The 24,251-nt window shown below is 40.9% G+C and overlaps 1 protein-coding gene and 1 long non-coding RNA gene across 5 annotated transcripts in view; one reads left to right on the forward strand and one right to left on the reverse strand.

Annotated features, from left to right (window-relative positions):
- The window catches only part of LOC103567835 (uncharacterized), a 50,547-nt gene extending 30,675 nt beyond the window's left edge, over positions 1 to 19,872 (forward strand). For all 3 annotated transcript variants that reach the window (XR_011540155.1, XR_011540154.1, XR_011540153.1), the window contains exons 7-8: positions 13,675 to 13,733; positions 19,705 to 19,872. This is a non-coding gene — a long non-coding RNA (uncharacterized lncRNA). The remainder of the gene's footprint in view (positions 1 to 13,674; positions 13,734 to 19,704) is intronic.
- A 599-nt stretch (positions 19,873 to 20,471) lies between these two features.
- LANCL1 (LanC like glutathione S-transferase 1) overlaps positions 20,472 to 24,251 on the reverse strand; it is a 44,391-nt gene continuing 40,611 nt past the window's right edge. For both annotated transcript variants that reach the window (XM_070619829.1, XM_070619831.1), the window contains one exon: positions 20,472 to 23,645. In XM_070619829.1, the coding sequence (XP_070475930.1) occupies positions 23,569 to 23,645 (77 nt within the window). In that variant the 3' untranslated portion in view covers positions 20,472 to 23,568. The remainder of the gene's footprint in view (positions 23,646 to 24,251) is intronic.

Here is a 24,251-nt window from a genome sequence, read left to right on the forward strand (position 1 = left end):
TAGAAGTTTACATCCATTATTGGATAACTTTACATTAAAGATACACATATGTTTCATTGTGAACTTCAACAGTTAAGCAGGTTTTACCGGCCGTTCCCCAAGAGAGCTGAGCACTTGAGCACACGGTTACCTTCTCCTCCTCATTGCCTAGGATTTGCAGTGGCATCTGGAATTATAGGTCCAAATCATTATTTTTTCCACTATGACTTTTCTTCTTCAAAAACATTAACATTAACAATAATTATTTAGGAAATTCTAAAATTTATTTTAAATTTTATGTCTTCCTCAAATTTTTCCATGTTATTAATCTGATTTATTTTAGTTTACTTTTTTAACAGGTTTATGGAGGTTTAATTGATATATAATAGACTGAACTTATTTAAAGTGTACAATTTATTAATGTGTATATATGTGTATCTATCACCACAATCAATATAGTAATCATATCCATTACCCCTAAGCTTCCTCATTCTTTATTCTATTTGGATGGCTTACATCCTTGAATGGAAATTTCAAAACAAGATTTCTGACAATGTTACCTAACCGTTATACAGCCTTCACATGTGGCTTGTAGGAAGTTCACGGTTTCCCATTTAACCTAGACTCTCGTTTATCAATCTGGAGATTCAGGCAAGATTGGGATTCTCCCCACAATTATTGCTCCATCCCCTCCCTCTCATCTTCATCTCATTTTCGGATTTGGGTGGGAATGGCAGGGACAAAGGAGAATTAATTTTTCCTTCTGCTTGGCTTCCCCTATGTCTGTAATAGACAGTGGCTGGTGTTGCTTCCTCTCTACTGTTTTTTTCTTGCTATATTTTCTGCAGAATTTACTCAAAATGTCATGTTATTGGTGGGACGCTAACTTCCCTCAGAGGTAGTCAGGGTCATTCATATACTCAGGAAATGCCTCCAGCATTTCCAGGGTCTGGGTAACGCTGTTGTCAAACTGGATTGTCGGTGTCAGAACTTGGACAGACCTGGCAGAAATGCTTAATAAATTTTTGTTGAATAAATAATTCGTGAGTTCCCATTAGAGGAGGGGCCGAGGGCTTCACCATCCTAGGGTTTCTTACACTATCTACGAAAACGCCAGCTCATGAGAAATGCCTCAATTCATCTTTGCTACTTCCCTTGTTGACAGGTTTCTGATGAAGAAGTCTTAGTGTTTTCTTAATTAATTTCATAGTCATTCTATATCCAACAGTTACAGGGTTTTTCTTTAATTGAAATATAAATAGTATTTAGTAAAACATTGCTGATCAATATAGAATTAGTAATTAGTAAGAATTGACATGCACTCTCAATCATTTAAATATTTTTAAAACACCCAGAAAGTGTTTTTAATAACTAAATGTAATGACGAATGTTTGCACAGATCTGAAGTTCTCTCTGAAAGCGTTAATGTTCAGCCTGTGGCGTGGAGCCCTGTGGACACGCACATTCTCTTTCCAGTGGAGCTTTGCAGGCAGTGCAGAGCCCTCTTTCAAACACACTACCATTGCTGTTAACTGAAGGCTACTGGAGAAGACAATGAGGCTTAAACTGGTATTTGTGTAATTAGTTCCAAAATGCGTCTTGTTAATTGTGTGAGAGATTCAAAGGGAAAAGGGACAAAACTCCAGCTATGGTGTTAAAATAAAGACCAGCAGACTATTTCTGAACTCTCTTTTCTCAGTCTATTTGTTCCCTGTTCTCAGAGATTATGTGAGCAATATTCTTTTCTCCTAAGCTGCTCAGAATCTAAGGAATGAAGGGAACAGTCCAAGAAAATGATGCTGGAGATGGGAAGCTCACAGCAATAAGACATCTGGAATCCAGAAGACTTTCCAACTAGAAATCTAGGTGGCTCAAAAAAATAGTGTTTTATTGTTTAAGCATACTTCAGTGTGGAGGCTATTAACTGCCTGATCTCAATGGAATATCTTTTGGAAGCTAGTGTCACCCATTAATCATCATTTTAATAAACGCAATAGTGATACAATTGTAGAGTTTGTAACATTTTGTACTTGTCCTGACAAGTTTGAGGATGAGTTTTATCAGAAGATATACCAGTTTATTTTTTTCCCCCTCTTCTTCATTGGAACTCTTACTCAGACAGATTTTAAGTGGGAAGAACCATTCATCATCAACAAGGATGAGATGAGAGTCTAAGGTGTGTGTGGCACATCACTAGGCCACAGGTGCAAACTGGGATCTTGATGCTGCTCACGGCCCCCTTGCTAGCATCCTGCAGAACGCTCCAGGCACAAGCACAACCTATTCCTCTCTGGAGAGTTGACTCTGACTTTCTCCCGGTCTTTCGCCTTGTTTACTTTGTCAGATCAGTGTGAGTTGTGATGACTCCTTTTACTCTTTTACCTCAAGACTTGATGCAGGTGAAAAGGACCTGCGTCTATTTCCCTTGTGCTTCTGTTTCCTCTTTATGAGGCTTTGGAGCTTACCTTTAATTTCTAGAGGAGTAAGAAGAAATACAGAAAGAGCAGTCATCCTTAATTTCTGAAACAGAACTGGCCTGACCCTCAGTTTCCCTTCCTCTGGTTCTATTCACATCTAGTCTGACATCCAAAAGGGGATGGGAGACTCTCTTGGCCCCATCTACCATACCAGCCAGCTGCACAGGGGAGAGAGTCGTAGAAAGAACACCGCGTAAGGGAGAATTCCAAGAGGAACAGAGTTCTCTAGAAAGTGTTTGCCCTGACGCCCTTCACTAAGTCTTTATGACCTAGCACAGCGTTTCAGGCATATGTCTCTTAAAACTTCACTTTGCCCAAGGCTTACATCTGGGCTTCTGCTCCTGGGGAGAAGGTGCAGGAGGGAGAGTGGGAGGCCAGCGTTGGTCCTTGGTCACTTCCATTGCTGGTCAGTGGTCCACGCTGAGTATTTGAGTACAGAACACATGTCAAGTCTATTGTCTATAATTTAATTTTAAATACTTAAGTGCTTTAAAACAGAGAGAAACTGTGTACAGTTTATTTAATACATACCCTAGGAGCAGGAGTGCTCATTGCATCAGTGGTTCTTCAGCATTTGAAAAACCCTCTTCTGGAGTGCACGCTCCAAGGACAGCAAATCCTTCGAACATTGCCCACTAAACCTACATTAGAGGGCCATTACCTGCATGAGGGGAATTGGAGGTTCTTTTCAATGGTGCACTGAGTGGTGTTAAAAATATGTGGATTGGCTAGACTACAGAATAGACATCTCTAGAATAGGATTTATAAACATGGAGAAATCAAAAACTTAATACCCTTTGAAAGGTGCTCTATTCCTAGGACCCACCTGTTCCTGGTCCCTGCAACTTAACCAGGGATTCAGTTGACTGCCCTGAGCAGAAAGTTGAAAAGTTGTGCCATTAACACACCATCCTAGCTACCTTGAGTCACCATTTTGTGCAAGGGTGCTCATTCGCATGCCTATAAGACAGTGAGCAGGACTTCAGAAGAGGCTGTAAGACTGTGTGGATGCTTTTGTGACTGCTGGTCAATTGATGTTTGTATAAATAACAAAATTCTATCTAAGACTTGCTTTTCTAGATAATATGCCAACCCGGTAGCCAGATTACAAGGAGACGGAGCTCCACCTCATTGTTGGCGGCTACTGGCATCTACCAAAAGGACTGGATGATCGTGAAGCTCAAATAGGCTCGAGTCACTTTGCAATACTAAGAAGAGTACTGATGAAACAAGGGACAACAAGCTCTAATATTCTTGATAGGATGGCCATATAATTTATTTTCAAACGGAGACACTTTTGATAGTGAAAATAGGCACAATTAATAATTAAACCAGAACAATAGGCCTAAACCAGGACATTCTTGTGTGAGGATTCTTGCGACCCCCCAGAACAATGTTACTTGTGGTGACTGTGGTTATGGAATTTCTCTTGATATTAGGAAGTCCACGAGGTGTCCACACAGGGAAGTAAAAAGAGAGAGCTACACCAATTATCTGGAGATATAAATATGTATTTACGTGAACCACATAAAATTGCAGTTTTGTAGGTCAAAAACAGTAGACTATCAGCCAGGCAATGATTGAACTAAATATTACTGTGTGGAAGAAAGTTTGTGTTGTGAGTTGTGGCTTTCTTCAAAGAAGACATTAGGTATTTTTCCTTAACTCTATACCTTATGCTATCTTTATAAACAAAGATAGTCTATTTGCCCAACCGTTACATCTCAATCTTGAAAAATACCACTTTAAATCTAAAAAAATCACCCAGTGCACTCTCTTAGGAAGACATCGTTAATGTACTTTTGAAGCAAGGTGATTTTTAAGTGTGTCAAGACAAAGAGACGGGCTCTGAGATGCTGAAGAACAGCTGCACAATTGGTTTTCTGGACACGGGGCATCCCCAGGACGGATGTGGCATGTGGCGCTTCTGCTTGAGGAAGCTTCTCTCAGGGATAAGGCAGCGCGGGCTTCGCCAGTGAGAAAGTGCCAGGCCTTGAAATGGGAGCAAAGGGACTTGGAGACTAAAATAAAACCCAACCAAATGGTGGAAACATGCTCAACTCCTTAATTTATCTGATTAGAGCCAACAGGCGCCACCGTGGAGAACATTTGCTCCCGTCCCAAATCCATGAAAGCAGCAGTGGAACTATTTCTTGGCTTGGCTGCAGATTGATGGGGGATGAACTAATGGGGGATTTGGTTTCAGCCTGGAGTCACTGTGAAACGGTGACAGACTGCCATCACTGCAAAAGTCTGCGAGCGTCAAGTGCTCCCCGGGGCACTGGAGAAGATGTCCCAGTCTCCCGGGAATGTTCCTCTAACCCAAATCCCAGCCCAACCCCAGCTCCTGCCCTAGACTGCTCCGCTTTAGTCTTTTAATACAAGTGCGTGGCTGCTTAGACTTAAGGGGTTTGAGCAGAGTTTGGTTCATGTGTACTAGGTTAGCTTAATGTTTAATCGTCGCCTCCTAAAATTGCACTGCGTTGCTGTAGAGGGTACAAAGAAGGACAGAGCTATCTTTTGCTGTTCTAGGATCTGGGATAGTAGTTACCAGTAAGAGAAAAACAGAGAAGACTGTGTTCCAGGGCAGCGTATGGATATCCTGGTCACCCTGCCCCTATGCCCCCAAATCAGGAGGCCTGTGTGTGTGTGTGGCGTGTGTGTGTGTGTCCTGCCTCAGTCATCTACCACAAGCTGTGTGTCCCTGAATTACTTAGCCTCTTTGGGACTGACTTTTCATTCATTGCCAAAAGCAAATATTTGAGAATCTCTAAGGATCTAGGAAGTGTAACATGCTATGAGGGTAAATGTAAAAGTACCCTTAAAGCTTAAAGGAGCTGTATAGAGAATTGGTATTATTTAAAAATCTTCCCCAAATGAGCCCTTTCAGACTCTGCTGTTATGTGGCTGATCATTATCATTGAGTCCATTCTACTGAAGTGGGGATGACTTTTCTAAGTTAATTGCAGTGTTTGTTGAGCACCTGTGCTGGATGCAGAAGCCTATCCAGGTTTGCTGGAACTGAATCTTATATGATTTAGGGAACCCCCTTTACAAAAAGAGATTCTAAATACAGACTTAGCTGCAAAAGTGAATATTTGTTTAGAATAAGAAAATAAATCATAACAAATTACTAGAGGCTTAGAGATTTAAGTCCCTTTCTTCTGAGCTCTTTTTAGGCAATCTCCCAGTATTGCTTACACAGAAATGCCTCTGACTGAAGCCTGGCTTCCCCTCTTCCCTGGATCAGACATTTGACAGCTCCCAGCAACTCCTAGTGCTCAATGGGGCCCGTGCAGGCGAGCAGTCCTGAAGTTTAAATTTCACGAAGCTGCAAGGTAAATCTGCCTCTAAGTCCTTTAGGGAATCAAGACACACAGGACAGGTCTCCCAGTCACCAGAAAATCAGTGGGCTGTAGCCATTAGACGTCCCCAGAAAAGAGCTACGCTGTGTTGTTCATTTAACTAGAAGAGTGCCACAGGCCAGCAAAAGGATTCAAATGATGACAATTATTTACTTAAAATTTTAATTTTGAAATTAATTTAGACTTACAGTTTGCAAAAATAGTATGTAGACTGCCCATTTATTCTTCACCCACCTTCCCTTAACATGATCACCTTACAATGCATAATTATTGACACCAGGAAATTAACACTCATACAATACTGTTAACTAAAGTATAGCCTTTATTTAAATTTTACCAGTTTCTCACCAAATTTTCACCACTAGTCTATTTCTGTTTTCGCGTCCAGTTCAGGATCCCACCCTACTTGTCCTATCTCTTTAGTCTCTTCCTATTTTTGACAGTCCCTCAGTCTCTCTTTTACTTTCATAATTTTGACACTTTTGAGGAGTGCCGCTCAGGTATTTGTAGAATGCTTCTCGATTTGTGTTGTCTGACGTTTGCTCATGGTTAGATTGAGCTAATGCATTTTTGGCAAGAATACTACGGAAGCGATGCTGTACTCTTGGGTCATACTCCAATATGATTATTTATTTTCTGGCTGAATTGTCTCAGCCTTGGCCTGTTTCAGACTGGCTCCTGTCATTTCAACATCCCCTCAACCTTTTTTGAGCATTTGTGGCATCAAAAGATGTTCCAGGCTCATCTTGTATTGCCCCTTTCCCCAGCCTTAGAATTAATCGTTTCCACAAGAAGCCCATTATTAGGTTTTGATTAGTGTACTATTCTCTTTATTCCTAAAATCCTGGATCTTGGATGGGTTGTTTCCTAAACAACTGAAACACATGCATTATCAATCACTAACAGTGGGCCTATGTATTTCTTTTCTAAACTGCAATTGTAAAAGAACCCAGAATGTGAGTTCTGGCCACACTATCAAAATCCAGGTGTGCTAGCCTCCACAGGGACTTCCAAGCAAGCCTTTCAAGGCACTTGCTAAGAAAATAGATCTTCCTTGATATGTTCCTTCCCTCATCATCCATGTCCAACTGGCCCCCACCTGTCAGTCCTCATAAGTCCATACCCTCTGCTGAACCTCACTGACACTTCTTGGCTTCTGAGCCTTCCTGGGGCTTTCCAGGGATATTGTGCAGCCTCCTAATGGTCTTCCTGCCTCGACCCTTTCCTTTCTCCAACCCAACCTTCATGTGGATGCATAAGTAATCTTGCCATTTGCAAATCCAGCCTTATACTTCACTCTGCTAAGGATAGAGGAGGATGGTTTTTCTATATGTTGATGGTTTTGCCTCCCTAATATTGACAGCAGAGGTTCTTAAACTTTAGTGTAAATCAGAATCAGCTGGAGGGCTTGTTAAAACACAGATTAACAGGTTCCATCCCAGATTTCAGAATCAGTAGGTTCGGGAGGGTGTCTGAGAATGTGCACATCCAACAAGTTCTCAGATGATGCTGATGCTGCTGGTTCAGATGACCCACTGACCAACAAGATAATATGCAAACTGCTTGACAAGAAACCCAAGAACCTTTCACAATTATGTCCTTGAACTTGCCTCCCACCTGTCTCTACCCTTTCCTCATCTTTGTCCCTTTTCCCATCTTTGCACATCCCCTGAATGTACTAATGCCCCTGACTGGTCTGCCCATTCCTCCTTGTCTCTCACATTTCTCTGTATTTTGTGGACAACCATCTTGGCTCTCCTCTCTGAAGTCTTCCTTATTCCTCCAGCCTCAGAAGGACTGTCTCTCTTCTGTGGTCCAATAGTACTTGGTAACACTCACTATGAGAATTACAACTTGGTTTACTGATTTGATTCTCCCAGTAGTTTATGAGTTCTCTAAAGGCAGAAAGTGCCATCTTCAGCTTTCACTCCTAGCACCCAGCCCTCATGTCATCGGCAGAGAATAGGCACTGAATAAACATTGTTGAATGAAACTCTCTCAGTTCTGTTCCACTGATCTGTGTGTCTGTTTTTGTGCCAGTACCACGCTGTTTTGGTTACTATAGCTTTGTAGTATATTTTGAAATCGGGGAGTGTGCTACCTCCAGCTTTGTTTTTTTTCCTCAGGATTCCTTTGGCTATTCAGGTTCTTTTGTTGTTCCATATAAATTTTAGGATTCTTTGTTCTATTTCTGTGAAAAATGTTGTTGGAACTTTGATAGGGATTGCGTTGAATCTATAGACTGCTTTAGGAAGTATGGACATTTTAGCTATGTCAATTCTTCCAATTCAAGAGCATGGAATATCTTCCCATTTCTTTGTGTCTTGTTAAATTTCTTTCAACAATGTTTTATAGTTTTTGGTGTACAGATCTTTCCCCTCTTTGGTTAAGTTTATTCCTAGGTATTTTACTCTTTTTGTTGCAATTGTAAATGGGATTGTATTCTTAATTTCTCTTTCTGCTACTTCGTTGTTAGTGTACAGAACCACAACCGATTTTTGTATGTTGATTTTGTATCCTGCGATTTGACTGTATTCATTTATTACTTCTAAAAGTTTTTTAGTGGATTCTTTAGGGTTTTCTATGTATAAAATCATGTCATCTGCAAGAGTGACAGTTTCACTTCTTCTTTTACAATTTGGATCCTTTTTATTTCTTTTTTGTGCCTGATTGCTCTGGCTAGGACTTCCAATACTATGTTAAATAAGAGTGATGGCAGTGGGCATCCTTGTCTGCTTCCTGTTCTTAGAGGGATAGCTTTCAGTTTTTCTCTGTTGAGAATGGGATTTGCTGTGGGTTTGTCATATATGGCCTTTATTATGTTGAGGTATTCTCTGTCTATACCCATTTTATTTAGAGATTTTAACATAAATGGATGCTGTATCTTGTCAAATGCTTTCTCTGCATCCATTGATATGATCATGTGATTTTTATTCTTCATTTTGTTAATGTGGTGTATCATGTTGATAGATTTGCAGATGTTGAACCATCCTTGCATCCCTGGAATAAAACCCACTTGATCATGATGTATGATCTTTTTAATCTATCATTGTATTCAATTTGCTAGTATTTTGTTGAGGATTTTTGCAGTGATGTTCATCAGTGATATTGGCCTATAATTTTCTTTTTTGGTGTTATCCCTGTCTGGTTTTGGTGTCAGGATACTGTTGGCTTCATAGCATGAGTTAGGAAGCCTCCTCTCCTCTTCAATTTTTTGGAAGAGTTGAGAAGGGTAGGTATTAAGTTTTCTTTGAATGTCTGATAGAATTCACCAGGGAAGCCATCTGGTCCTGGACTTTTATTTTTTGGGAGGTTTTTGATTGCTGTTTTGATCTCCTTACTGGTGATTGATCTATTCAAATTCTCTACTTCTTCTTGGTCCAGTTTTGAAAGGTTGTATACTTCTAAGAATTTATCCATTTCTTCTAGATTATCGAATTTCTTGGCATATAACTTTTCATAGTAGTCTCATAATCTTCTGTATTTCTGAGGTGTCCATTGTAAGTTCTCCTCTTTCATTTCTGATTTTATTTATTTGAGTCTTCTCTCTTTTTTCTTGGTGAGTCTAGCCAAGGATTTGTCAATTTTGTTTATCTTTTCAAAGAATCAGCTCTTGGTTTCATTAATTTTTTCTATTGCTCTTTTTCAAGTCTCTATTTAGTTTATTTCTGCTCTGATTTTTATTATTTCCTTCCTTCTGCTGATTTTGGGCTTTATTTGTTCTTCTTTTTCCAGTTCCTTTAGATGCACTGTTAGATTGTTTATTTGGAATTTTTCTTCTTTGTTGAGGTAGGCCTGAATTGCTGTAAACCTCCCTCTCAGAACCTCTTTGCTGTATCACATAGATTTTGCCATGTTGTATTTTCATTTTCATTTGTCTCCAGGATTTTTTTTATTTCTCCTTTGATTTCTTCATTGACCCAATCGTTGTTCAGTAGCATTTTGTTTAATTTCCACGTTTTTGTGGCTTTTCTGATTTTCTTTCTGTAGTTGATTTCTAGTTTCATACCTTTGTGGTCAGAAAATATGCATGATATTATTTTGATCTTATTAAATTTATTCAGAAGTGTTTTGTGGCCTAATATGTGATCAATCCTGGAGAATGTTCCGTGTGCATTTGAAAAGAATGTGTATTCAGTGGTTTTTGGATGGAATATTGTATTTATATCTACTAAGTCCATCTGGTCAAATGTGTCACTTAAGGCCAGTATTTTCTTATCTATCTTCTGTTTGGATGATCTATCCATTGGTGTAAGTGGAGTGTTAAAGTCCTCTACTATTATTGTGTTACTGTCTATTTCTCCTTGTATGTCTGTTAATAATTGCTTTATATATTTAGGCTCCTATGTTTAGTGTGTAGATATTTAGAAGTATTATATCTTCTTGTTGGATTGTTCTCTTTATCATTATGTAGTTCCCTTCTTTCTCTCTTGTTACACTTTTTGTTTTGAAGTCTGTTTTTTTCTGATATAAGTATTGCTACCCCCGCTTTCTTTTCTTTGCAATTTGCATAGAATATCTTTTTTCATCCTTTCACTTTCAGTTTGTGAGAATCTTTAGGTCTGAAGTGTGTCTCCTGTATGCAGCATATATATGGGTCTTATATTTTTTATCCAATTGGCCACCCTATGTCTTTTGATTGGAGCACTTAGTCCATAGACATTTAAAGTAGCTATTGAAAAATATGTATTTATTGCCATTTTGTTACTTTTTTTTTCTGGGTGTTTTAGTAGTTCTTCTCTGTTCCTTTTTCTCTTGATATCTTCCCTTGTGGCTTGATGGCTTTCTTTAGTAATATGTTTGATTTTTTTTTTGTCTTACTCATTTGCTTACTAATTATAGGTTTCTGGTTTGTGATTACCACGAGGATCTTATATAATATCCTATGTATATAGCAGTCTATAGTGAGTTGATAGAGTCTTTAGCTTGACCTCTTTCTAAAAGCTCTACTTTTTCACTCCCCTCCTCCCACGTTTTATATTTTTGCAATCATGTCTAATCTCTTGTTTTGTGTGTATCTGTCCATTACCCTCTTATCATTGAAATAGGTAATTTTAGTACTTTTGTCTTTTAACCATCATATCTTTACAGGTGGTTGATCTGCTACCTTTACTATAGTTTTACCTTTACCAGTGATTTTATTGCCTGGTTTTTTGGGGGGGTTCTTTTGATAATTTTTTAATACCTATTTGTGGTCATCAATTTCCCACTTAAATAAGTCCCTTCAGCATTTCTTGTAGAACTGGTTTCTTGGTGATAAACTTCTTTAATTTTTGCTTGTCTGGGAAGCTCTTTATCTCTCCTTCCATTCTGAATGACAACCTTGCTGGATAGAGTATTCTTGACTAGCTTTTTTCCTTTTAGCACTTTAAATACGTTGTGCCATTCTCTTCTCACCTGTAGGGTCTCGGCTGAGAAGTCCGCTGATAGCCTGATGGGATTTCCTTTGTATGTCACTTGTTGCCTTTCTCTTGCCACTTTTAGAGGATTGTCTCTTTGTCTTTAATGTTGGACATTTTAATTATAATGTATCTTGGTGTGGGCCTCTTGGGCTTATCTTGTTTGGAGCTCTCTGTACTTCCTATACTTAGATGTCTGTTTCCTTCCATAGGTTAGGAAAATTTTCAGCTATTATTTCTTCAAATAGATTTTCTGCCCCTTTGTCTCTCTCCTCTCCTTCTGGGACACATGTAATATGAATGTTAGTGCACTTGATATCGTACCAGAGTCCCCTTAGACTGTTCTCATTCTGTCTAAATCTTTTTTCTTTTATCTGTTCAGCTTGTGTGATTTCCTCTAGTCTTTCATCTAGCTCACTGATCCGTTCTTCTGTATCATCTACTCTGCTATTGAGTCCCTCCAGTGAATTTTTCATTTCCAGTATTGTATTCATCATTTCTGATTGGTTCTTTTATATATTTTCAAGTTCTTTGTTGATGAGCTCACTGTGTTCATCCAGTCTTCTCCCAATACCTATGAGCATCCTTATGAGTTTTTGTTTGAACTCTTTGTCAGGTAGGTTGCTTATTTCTGTTTTATTTAGGCCTTTCTCTGGGGTTTTGTCCTGTTCCCTTACTTGGAATGTATTCCTTTGTCTCCTCATTATGCTTCTTTCTCTGTGCTTATATCTATGTATTAGGTGAGTTGGCTATGTCTCCTGATCTTGGAGAAGTGGCCTTATGTAAGAGATGCCTCTTGAGGCCCAGCAGCGTGTTTCCCTCTCATCATCAGTCCAAATGATCCAGGAGTGACCCCTTTGTGGGCTACTTGTGTCCTTCTGCTGTGGCAGGGTTGCTCTTGATGCAGGTACCCAGGGAGTCTAGTCTTTCCTTCCCTGGCCAGCTGTTTGTAAATCTGGTTTGGGGAGCCTCAGCACTGTTGGCTACAAAGTCTAACAGCACACTCCTCTTGCAGTTTTCCTCTTAATTGGGGAGGTGCCCAGTGTAGCTGGTTGCTAGGCTCAGGGGCTTACATTTGCTATAGGCCTCAGTCCTACAAGGCTGTTGTCTACTCTCTCAGGATGCAGCTGAGTGGGGCTGGCCCTAGGCATGGGAGCACTCAATTGTTTCAGGCTTTGGAAGGTGGGGCTGGTCCTTTTTATGGCTATTTGTGAAGCACAGGTCTTCTGCCACTGATAAGTCTCACCCTCCACAGGTCCACACACACCGTCAACACAGTCCTGGTCCATGCACACTTCCCAACCCCCTGGAGTATATACTGACACCCCATTGTAGAGGGCCCCACCTCTCCACCAATCCCACACAGTTCACCTGGTCCTCACACAGGTCCTGCCCCACAGAGGCAGACACACTAGCCTGCCTGTAGAGGATCAAGGCACTCAGTCAATGCAGGCGGACAAGTAGCCTAAGGGCTTGCTGTTGAGTGAGGCCAGTCCCTAGGGTAAGCTGCCTGCCCTGGCTGAACTAGATTAAATCTGCATTCTAGTGGGTGTGGCAGACCCCTGGGCTAACAGACCAGGGGAAGAACTTCAATGGTGTCTGCTGAGGTCTGTGTCAGCACGCCTGGACTAGGTGACAACAATGGCCACCACCAATGTCTCAGTCTCCAGAGAGGTCTCTCTTTTCACCAAGATGCACCCAGAGCCTACCAAGTGAGTCTCTTTTCACCAAAGGGCTGTCAGCCTTCTTTCTGGTAATTTTAGGTTGCTGAAATGGTGAGTTTGTGCATGGGTGCTTTAAGAACCGGGTCTTTTCAGCTTTTGTCCGATAGCTTTTCTGGGGATATACCCTGCTGCAGTATTTAATAGCCAGTGAAACCAGATAGTAAGACCCTCGTCTCAGTTGTGCTGAGTCTGAAGGATGCTTATAGCAGTATCGGGCCCCCGCTCAGGACCTCACTCCTCCAGGGAGTGCGTACCTTAGGGTGGCTCCTGCCTGGCTGGCTGTGAATCCGCTGCTTCTGAAGGTGCCTTTTTCTCTCTCCAGAAGGAATTTCTGCCTCTTCCACCTTAGTCAGGACTGTCCCTTCTTGTGGGGGTTGTTTTTATCCAGTTTTCAGTTTTCTATCCAGGGTAATTTTTCCAAAAATAGTTGTAACCTGGTTGTGTTCGTGGGAGGACATGAGTTCAGAGTCTGCATACTCCACCATCTTGACGAAATCTCCCAGTAGAAGAATTTTTAAAAAGCAGAGGAAAAATTCAAGTTTACTCTGGATGCTCAAGTCTCCATTGAAGGAATTCATAAAAATCATAGAATGGTCCATGAATGCAGCAGAACGTTTTCTTTTATTGCTGTGTACAAACTGCGAATGAAACAGTCTTTGATTTCTTGGGCTACATGCTCATGGTGCAGTAACAGTTAAATTAATTTCTGGTATGTCTCATCTCATTACAGGTCTATGCAACGGTCTCTTTCAATTTTAAATTGAGCTTCAGGGAAGATTAAATACTCAGGTATTCCAGTTTGTATAAAATTTCCAGATCCATACAAATGAAACTTCCTCTGTCTAACTGACCCTAATCATTCTAATTTAACTAGATGGAGCTTATTTCCTTTTGACAGAGCTTGTCATGTTGAATCTTATCCATGGAGATGAACAGCATGCCAAATGGGTAATAAGTATTCCAGATGTTGCCTTGCCACTTTCCAGCACAGTTATTAATAAAAGTCAGTTGCTTCTTGTCTTTTTCTATCCTCTAATATTGCTGAGAATATAAACTTCCTTTTCCCCCACTAAGATAGGGTAATTTAAAAGCACAGTAAATGGCTGCTGCAGAGGAAGCTGACTATTATAAAGGCACTCATCCACCGTGAGTGGGACGTCGGGGACTCTCAGGGCAATCTGAGGCTTGGCGGGACTGGGGATGGAAGAGTGCGGAGGATCTGAAGGAGACTGCGCCAGAGCTCTGTGTTTGAGATTGTGCGTGTATGTGCGCGTGTTGAAGGGGACTGAGCATCCAAAGAGCCATTTCATTTACTTTTGGCTGGGGAAAAGCCAATACAAGTGGGAACAGCTACCATAACAGTCACTTGATTACAATGGCCTCCCCTAGTCAAAGCGCGGAGGTCACCTGAAGGCCTCACGGCCGCCTCTCCGAACCTCTGCCCTGTTCCTGCGCAGCCCCGAGAGACCTCTAGGCAGAGACCACAGAGGGCCTTCAGTGGGATTTCCGGCGTCTACCCTCAAGCACTGAAAGGAAGGTTGGTCTGACTGCAGAGAGCACACTGGAGGCCAGAGGGACACGGTCAGATTCCAGGGCACTCTGCTGACCATACACATTTTAAGACTTACTAGAGAGATCTAAGTTTTCTTAGGTATGAACGAATTAGACATTCAGAGCTAGGAACAGCCTAAGAATCCTAATGATAATTATAATAATTTTCCAGTGTGATGGCTTCATCAGTCTTTCAAAACACCTGGGGTTTGGTGATTTTTAAGTGAATTTTCCTTCAATTAATAAAAACACAACACTTGGGGCTCCCCTTCACCTTGCCCTCTCTCCTTTTAAATGTAAAATCATGGAGAGGACTTTGCATTTCTAAAGTATAAAGGTACGGTTTAATGCTGTTCTCAAGAAAGAAGAGACCTCCAAACAACTGGTAAAGTGAAATAAAGTTCTGGTCTTCAGAAAACAGTTTCAACTGGCATCATAATCCATATTTGAATAATCTTCTATATACAGTCCTGTACTCCCCTCCCTCTCAGGATTTTGGCTCTAGTTAACAATAACCTAATGTCCAGTTTAAACTGCTGTGAACTTCGAAGTGGAAGACGTTTACCACGAAGGCCACGTTTGCTTTGCAGTCTACACTTGCAGCATTTCCAATGTGCCTGAACGGTTATGTGGATTTTTTGATGTAGATGCTGTTTCCTCAAATGTCAACAGAGAAATGCTATTCTGGGTGCAAGTATTTTCCCTCCCAGTATATCCATTAATTTTTCAAGTTTATCAACAATTGAAATTATTAAACTGGGCTTTACTGACATCTGCTGGACAAAATCTGTTTTTCATTATATTACCAACTCACTAATGCTCAGGTTTTACTAACTAGATGGTTACTATTAATTAAACCAATCAAGCAAAGGTGTACTAAATGAAACAAAATAGAACTGAGCTAAACATAAGGTCATTAATCAGCACGTAAGAAAGCTCAGTAAAGGTTTCTAAGTCCATTTCTCTAGCTGGTCGGCCCATATCACACAATGTACATTTTCCGAGTGCCCTCTATGTGTCACCTGCTGTATATACGCAGTGGGTATACGCACTCTGATGGAGACCCACTTGCAAGCAGCAGACGGTCTGGTGGGGGAGACATATATCAAAACGTTGTTTCATATATCAAAACGTTGTTTCAGAATGTATTCTGTCTAGAGTACCGCCTCCTTCAGCAGCAAGACGACTACACTGTACCTATTGTTCCAAGAGCATCTTTGCAGCGGTAATAAACCAGAGCTGTATGTTTTTGTCCATTAGGCAATACATAGTGCCTTGGGCCTAGAAATTTTTCATGGGCCTACAAATATGTGTGTATTCCAAAATACAAGAAAACAGCAAATTGAAAACACTGTATTTTAAGTTGACTATCAACAGAACATGTAATGTTAACCTTGCTATTTTTAAATTTAATGGTTCTCAAACTTGACTGTGATCAGAACCCCCTGGGACTGTTAACGCAAATTGCTGGGCCCACCACCAGCGTTTCTGACTTAGCAGGTCTCAGTTGGGTGCTAGGATTTGCATTTCTGACCAGTTCCAGGTAATGCTAATTAATGTTGCTAGTCCAGAGACTGCACTTTGAGAACCAACAGTCAGAGAATGTTAATTCACCTTTGCTGGCCTGAGCACCAGGGAGTTAGTAACACTATTAACTGAATCAGGAAATCCAGTTGAAGGGCAACTTGATGGAGGGAGAGGCAGAAAAGATGATAAATTTGGCTTTCTCAAGAAACAGAAGAAAAGGCCATCCAAGCCAGACCGACAGAGGGTCTCCTAATATATTTCAATGAAACGTGAATGCAGCTCGACCTTTAACTGGTCAGGTGAGAACTAGTATAAAATAAAACAAGCTTTCCGCTCACTGCAGCGAGTGGTAGAAAGTGCATTGGTCATGCGACCAGCTAACTTGGTCAATTTAGCACAGAACACCCAGGAAATAAGCTCTTGTGAACAGGGATATATGGCCACACTCACTTGTGTGAGTCTTACAATTTAGGAGTTGAGAACTAGCGGGTTTTTCCTATTTCTGATGGACTTTTCGAGCTGCCTGGTCCAGCCCTGTTCTTCGGCATTGAAGCATCTCTGGATGAATGCCCTCTGAAGCACTGTAGGCCCGCATCACTTTATGAAATCCTCATTTAGGAAACATGGTCATTCACAGATGATGGCAAATACAGGCCTGCATCGATTAACGACAGGGACACATTCTGAAAAAAGCACCACTAGGCAATTTTGTCATCATGCAAACATCATAGTGTGCTGACACAAACCTAGATGGCACAGCCTACTACACACCTAGGCTATAGGGTACTAATCTTACGGGACACAGTCATCTATGTGGCCTGTCATTGACTGAAATGTCAGAATGTGGTGCATGACTGTAAGGGCAAATGCCTCTAGTGTACATTTACTACTCAGAACATGCTAAGAAAAAACAGTTTTGGAAAAAGGAATACAATTGATCTGCTTTTGTGTTTAAAACATCTTTAAAAAGCTGACTGGCTAACCAGGGCTCCTTATAAATTCTAAACAAGAAGCAAGCGGTCTAATTTTCCTCATACAAGCCTTGGTGACTCTATTTCATATAGATATCTTCCATATGGTTCCCAGATAAGCAGGGGCTTATGACTCTTTGGATTAAAAGACTCCAAATCCTTGCCAACTCTCCCATTAAAATTACAAACACATATTGTTCCAAGTCCGTTTCTTTCACTTGCTACAATCACCATCACAGAAAACTGATCACCTCAAGACCGTATGCTTTGCCTTTACATTATGTGGAACTGTGTCACATCAGAACTCAGACTCCAATCATTCCAGCTCTTTCATGCTCTGATCACACACATCCATCAGTCCTTTCAACTCCTCAGCCAACTCCTGACCTGACTTCCTTCTGTGCTGAGCTGGGATGCCGTGACTCATGACCTAGTCCTGTGGTCCTCAAAGCAGGCTCTGCGGCCAGCAGCGCAGCATCATCTGGGAGCTTGTTAGAAACGCAGAATCTCAGGCCCCAAGGGACTGGCATTTTAGAATCATTTTAACAAGATTCCCAAGTGATCTGTATGCCCAAGTGGTTGAGCAGCTCTGACCTCAGTGTTTCTTCAAGTTTCCTCGACTCTCAGGCACTTCTATCTTTTCCCTCCATTATCCACCAAAAGCCAGTCCAGGGGAGGTTCCATATCACATTGAAATTACTTGTTTATATTTATCTTCAGATTTAAAGTGTCTTTTGTGAGCAGCTATCACCTTATCTTCCTAAGTAGATGTTGTACCTAGCATACTCTAGCAGCACAATTAATATTGTTCTGCTTGAAGTTCTTCAAGTTAATTGCTATGTAGGTCACAACCAGTTACTAAGGTGCTAGTGACTAACAGCAGGCTGATCAACCGTCTCTTCGAAAATACATCTTAACAGAATTCCTGGAGGAAATGGATTCAACCTAAATCATTAATAATGCCAACGCTGGGAGTGTTTGAGAAACTGGCCAAGAGGCCAAATTACTTTTCTGGGGACAAGTGACTTTTTATCTCTAAATTTCCCTCCAGTGGGCTAGAACCAAGGTGGTCCAAATGAAAGAACTCTTGAGGGCTTCTGGGCTGGCTGAAGAGCTTTTAATTTTCTTTGGGTGAGGACGATTCACCGGAGCTAACATCTGTTGCCAATCTTCCTCTTTTTGCTTGCGAGTTTCCCTGAGCTAACATCTGTGCCCATCTTCCTCTATATGGGACACTGCCACAGCATGGCTTGATGAGCAGTGTGTGGGTCCACACCCAGGTTCCAAACCTGTGAACCCTGGGCCACTGAAGTGGAGCGTGCGAACTTAATCACTATGCCACCGGGCTGGCCCCCTGTAGGGCTTTCAAAATGTTTTCTCCCTGCAGGAGTCCTAAACTCCAGTATCTCCATGTACAAACAGAAACCACAGGTCACACGAGAGCTGACCTACTTGAAATTGGGGAAGAGTAGCTGGGGGTTAACAGGAACATGAGAGACATTTCCTTGTAATGCTTGTCTGTCCCATCACCCGCCCTGAGTCGTCAGAGGGGGCTGTCTATCTTGTACACACAGAATCCCCCACCAGGCACCCTGCAGACAGACACACGTGTTTAATGAATTTGGGGGATGAGATGGTTTGAAAGTCTTGCTCACAGCAAGATTAACGTATAATCTTTAAAGCGTTGCTCACGGCAAGATAACGTATAAAACAGCATGTCTGGAGCATGTAAATGGACAGTGCCAGCAGCTTGGACTATACCAGCAAGGGGTGCATGTTCGTTCCTGATGCTGAATCCCGAGAGAACAACTGACATTAACCATCAACTTTCTCAGTGAGCCACATTAGGATTTTTTGGCTACAAATGCCGTTCTTAACATCCCAGCTCCATTAAGAAATTAGGCAAGTGTGACACTGCTTTATACACTGACTTATCAAAAGAATCCTGCTTTCCCTACACAAGGACGAACTGCCTCACGGACGCTTTCTCTAGCGCTTTCTTGCAGAGTGAGAGTGTTAGCTGCAGATTAATGTCACCACGACTGTGACTTGTGTGTGGATGAAGTCAACGTAGTGTAGAAATGTAAAATTAAGCTGGCTGACTAGGAGCAGCGGTCGTGCTAAGATCCATTTCTCTGTCCTCATTATTTTACTTCTTGGCTGATTGTGTTTGCTGCTTTTTCCCATTACTCACAAAATTGTCAAATAAGTCCCCAAGGATGCACTAGCACAGGGCTTCTGGAAAACAGCGTTTCAATAGTTTACATAATGGGACCAGTGAAACCAATATGTTCTCCATTGTAAGAAAGCCAGTGTGCTCACTTTGCTAACTGACCCTCAGCTTTAGAAGGAAGAGGGCGAGTTTGGAGGGGAAACAGAATGAGAAAGCAAATTATTAGGGGACCAACTTGTAGGTTTTTCTCACTTTAAATTATGCTTATAAGAGTAGAGAATACATGAGACTTTTAATGACACTGAATCCATGGTGGGAACTAACCTGGGAAAAAGAAATGACACAAAAATTATTCTTCTATTCAGAGAGTATGAGGAGAAGGAAGGAGACAAAGGTCTTTTCTAATGAAAAGTTAGGAAAAAATAAATCAAACTACTATTGGCAAGTTGCGGGAGAGGAATTACTTCTTCAAGTTCTTTTGTTCATGACACTACAACTGTGAGGCAATGTAATGAGCTACTTCTTGTTTTTCCTCCAGGAGGAAGATGAGCCGGGGCTGGTAAACAGACAGCAGCGCTGGCTGGTCTCACCAGGTGAAACGGCTCTATCCCCTCCACACTCACTGCCCACATCTAGAGCTGTGTCACCACCATCTATACCTTCGTTCAATCAAAGGAGACAAATAAAAATAACTGCACTTACCTTTCGCATTATGAGTCATTCAAACAATAGACTAGGGGTGTGAAGGGCATTTTAGTCAAATGTACTGAGGACAAAATACGATTCAGGGATGAAAACAAGTATTTTATAATTTGGCAAATCTCTGTTGTTCTAAGTGACACCACGTAGCTGCATCATGAAAATAAGTGGCACAAAGTCCTGCCAGGTGGTTCAGCAGAACTCCTTCCCAACCTCTGCACGCACACTTGATAATTACGCCTCATTCAACCTCCTCCTCTCTTCAAAGTTCCTTTCAGAAATGGTCAGCAGGGAAATCAATTTCCAGAATTAGGCCTTTAGTTATTAACCACAGGGTGGATTCTCATACGTGTAAGATGGTTAATACACTGCTCTCCTTGAAGCCTAGTAGATTCCTCTAATTCTATAAAGATCAGATTTAAAAATGTTTTCCTCTAATAAATCTCTATTTTCAGAAAGCACTGCAAATCTTGTTTGATCCAGCAATGAAGAAAAAGTCAGGAACAAACCCTAGGGAATGAGTGTATAGAGAAAAAGCCATCAATTACCATTGAAGGAAAATATTTCTTAGATTTAAACCAAAGCAAACAAAAGGCACAGGTGATATAGAGTCGCAATAAAATTTTATTGAGAAGCAGTAAGTTAAATCCTTTACAGAACAGAGAAATACATACGATCCCAGGCCTTTCCGATAAATGGCAAGAGAACATGGGGGTGGGTTCTTCAAATACTCCAAACACTTTGTTTTATGTCTGTATGAGAGAAACAGCTCTTCTACAGCTTCACAATACAGAAATGCGGTGCTCTGACCTATTTAGGGGAAGCAGAAGTGGAATCAGAATTCAGTATGAGTAATAAAGGACTACAGACGAGTTCCAGTAGCCAAAGGAGTAGATGAATAAATGTTCACTCTTCACATTTTGTGTTTCAGAATCAGCGAGCAGAAGGCAGGTCATCATAAGATCAGACACAGGAGCAGAGTATGTCTCTCAATTCAGTTACATAGGGAAGTGGTAATAAGGAGAGAAAACAGCTTTGGATGCATTTTTACCTAAAATTCTACCTACCATGAAGGCTTCTGATGCCAGATAATTGGAACTGGCATCAAAGATGAAAAGGGAGCCAAATAACTCTAAGGATTAAAGACTGACAATTTGAATGAGACCAAAGCCCAGTGGAATTGATGGAGATGGTGGTGACGCTGACATTTTTTACATGATGAAAAGTCAACTACTGTAATTTCTCATCACTAGAGGAACAGAAACACATGACAGGATAAAGCAACACTCCTCAACAAGCTTTCGGGGTTTTACTACCTAGTCTTATCTCCAACAGTATCGCTGTAAGAGGTAAGAGATACTATTGAGTTTTCTGGAAAGCAACTTTTGGGAAAGTTCTTACCAAAAAGAAAAATATCTGAGGGAAAAACGATGTAACAGAAATAGAACCAAAATGATGCTTTTTCCTTTTAAAACTCAGAAAGCCAGTGTAAAAGTTTCTTTCAGTTTCAACCATGATGTTAGGGTACTGGTCTTGGTTTCACAGCCTTTGCCTAAGTTTAAAATCCTATCAAACTTTCTTAGCTCTTAAGCATAAATAAAACAAACAATGGCACAAATATAAAATCTTGCCAGCTTAGTAAGTCCTAAATAGCTAAAGAATATGAAATGAACTGTTTGTATTGATGAATTTGGTAATGGATGACAGTAGCTAAACTATAATCCAAATATTAAAAAGAATCTTATTCAAAATGTTCTCCTTGTCTTGAAGTCTTGCTGGGGTTAAATTAACCAAGATGTTTGGAGAAGCACTGTGATGAAGCCTCCTCTGGCTAAGAGAAAGTGTGCTCTGTTCCTTTTCCCTTGGTTAGTGACCACGTAGCTGAAAGTACAGGTACAGCATAGTAGGACATTTAACTAAACCAAATGGGCTTTATTCTTTCAAGCTGGACATGCAGCCAAAGGCAAATGAGCTGTCCCGTGAATCCGAAATGTTCATGAGAAAGGCACAGGCTGCACGCGGCTAAGCAGTAGCAATGAGGAAATCGGAGAGGCACAAGGTGGTTCCCAACGAGCACAAGTCACAGAGCAGGAAGTTGATCCCAGGAACTGAGTAGTGGGCTGCTTTTCAGATCCTACTGTTGGCAGCCTTTAAAGGGTCAATTTCCAATAACATTAGCTATTTTGGTGCTAAATGGAAAATAAGAGGGGACTGCTACCCACAGGAACCAACATACATTCAGTGGCAATTTAGTTCAAAGTTCCAATAAAAATAGCATATTTTTGTGACCAAGAGCTGTGAAATAGGCACATTTAAAATTCTTAGACCCTGTTTTTTCCAAAGCTGCAAAATATTCTAAAATCAGTCAAAACATAGAAAAGACGAAAAAAGCTTGGGAAAGGCGGCAATGGAAAGAGGAGGAGTGGAGCTGATGAGTCAAAACATCTACACAGAATGTGACCCGCCAGGGAGTCTGCACCTGCCATATCATCCCGGTCCCGAGGGCTCAGGCCTGATGAGCGTCAAGCCGAGGACATGCAAAGACGGCACCTGTCCGCTCTAAGCCCGGCCCTGGGTAATGCCTCCTACACAAGCAGCATCTCTGTCAAAAGTTCTGTGTCTCTGTTTGAGTCACTGGCTACCTAACACCCTCCCCCTTTTTAAACAGGAGTAGAGAGCTGTACGATTTAGTGAAAAGACCAAAATCCAGATAGATTGGTAGGAAGGAAAATATCTTAGGGCTTGTCCCAAATAGGCAGCACTAAAGCACAATCATTGCACGGTAAGGAAAACACAAGTCAACGTTTAGAAGGTCAGTCAGACAGCGTGGACCCCAATCCCAGGTCACAGCATATTCACACACAGCAAACTCATTCCGGATTTATACTAATTCCAAAGAACAAACAAATTTAAGTAAATAGTTCCAAAATACACTGGCTTATTTTAGAAAACACAATAAATGTTTTTGTTAGCTTACCCTGAACTAACCTTCAAATCAGAATTTTCACAATGACCATTGCATTTTAGAAGTTTTTGATAAAAAATACTGGCTTACAGAGCCTGGATGCTCGCTAACAGAAAGAGGCAAATTTGGAAGTATGTTTCTCTCTAGTTTAAATAAGCATTGGGAATTTGAAAAATGGTATTTATGTCCCTTGCTCAGGTGGCAACTCTCACAATTTCTGTCCTGGAAGCATACAGCTTTATTTTTGTTCCCTTTTAGAATCAACCACCCAGAGAAAAGTAGAGTCATAAAACCGTCTGTCCTGTCGGAGACAAAATACTGGAGAGCAGAGGTGGAGGGCAATGTCTAATAATAATCATATATTTATCTTTGTTTATTCACATTTAGTTTCTTTTAAACATTTTTAGAACAGTAACAGATGGCTATATTCATAAGCTTAAACAAGAATAAAATTTCCTCCTAGTTCTGAAATACATATACATATGCCCTCAAAATACTGCACGTATCATCGAACCTCCTTATAGGAAGAAACTGAAGTTAAAAGATTTCCTGATATTTTAAAATAAAAATAAATGATAAAGAAAACAAACTGCACTAAAGACAAATTCTGAAAAAAAATCCACTAAATCAAGTACACAGTTTGACTCTCTATTTCCTTGAAAAGCAACGACAGCACTTAGCCCAGGCCTGATACACAGAAAGGGTCATGCAGTCAATCGCGGGGGGCAAGCTTTCCTTTTACAGTTCAAATGCAGGGAACCGGGCTTTCTCGGGCACTAGCAGGTCAGCCAGGAAATATATCGTTCCAGCCATTCCTGAAGGAAGAGAAAGAGGCAAAAGTTATTACACCAAATGACTGTTTTATGGAGTGGCTTCATTCTGTAGCATCAGCATTACGATACTAACAGCTAAAACTTAAATGAAGTGGGCATCTGTCTATATTTATATTCGTGGCAGTTCAACATTAGAGAAGATAGCCAGTGAGGTGCTCAGCCTCTTGATCCAGGTGGAAGACAGGAGGGAGAGTGGAGCCACACAAGTCCAAGGCACAGCCCTGCCACTCACCGCACGTGAGCTCCTTCATCACGGCACCATGGCTGCTTACCTGTCAGCCTCAGTCCTCTCGTCTGTGACGTGAGGATAATAATGTCTGCATGTTTTTGCTGAGATGATTTATGATGGCATCTGCAGAACGCTCAGCATGCGCTCGCTCCGTAAATGGCAGCCACCATTATAACTACCAGTATTGGGTTCGTGGTAGTCCATGTGCTAAGTGATTTTTAATACTGAGTTGTTATACTATGAAATGAAGTAGTTTTAGGAAATGACTATAAAATTAATTTGTTGATAAAGCTCAAATTCAAATACACTAATTACCAGACAGAGAAGTAGAAGCTGATTTTATAAGGCAAAGAAGTAAT

Source organism: Equus przewalskii, chromosome 5 (assembly GCF_037783145.1).
Source record: "Equus przewalskii isolate Varuska chromosome 5, EquPr2, whole genome shotgun sequence".
Lineage (NCBI taxonomy): Eukaryota > Metazoa > Chordata > Mammalia > Perissodactyla > Equidae > Equus > Equus przewalskii.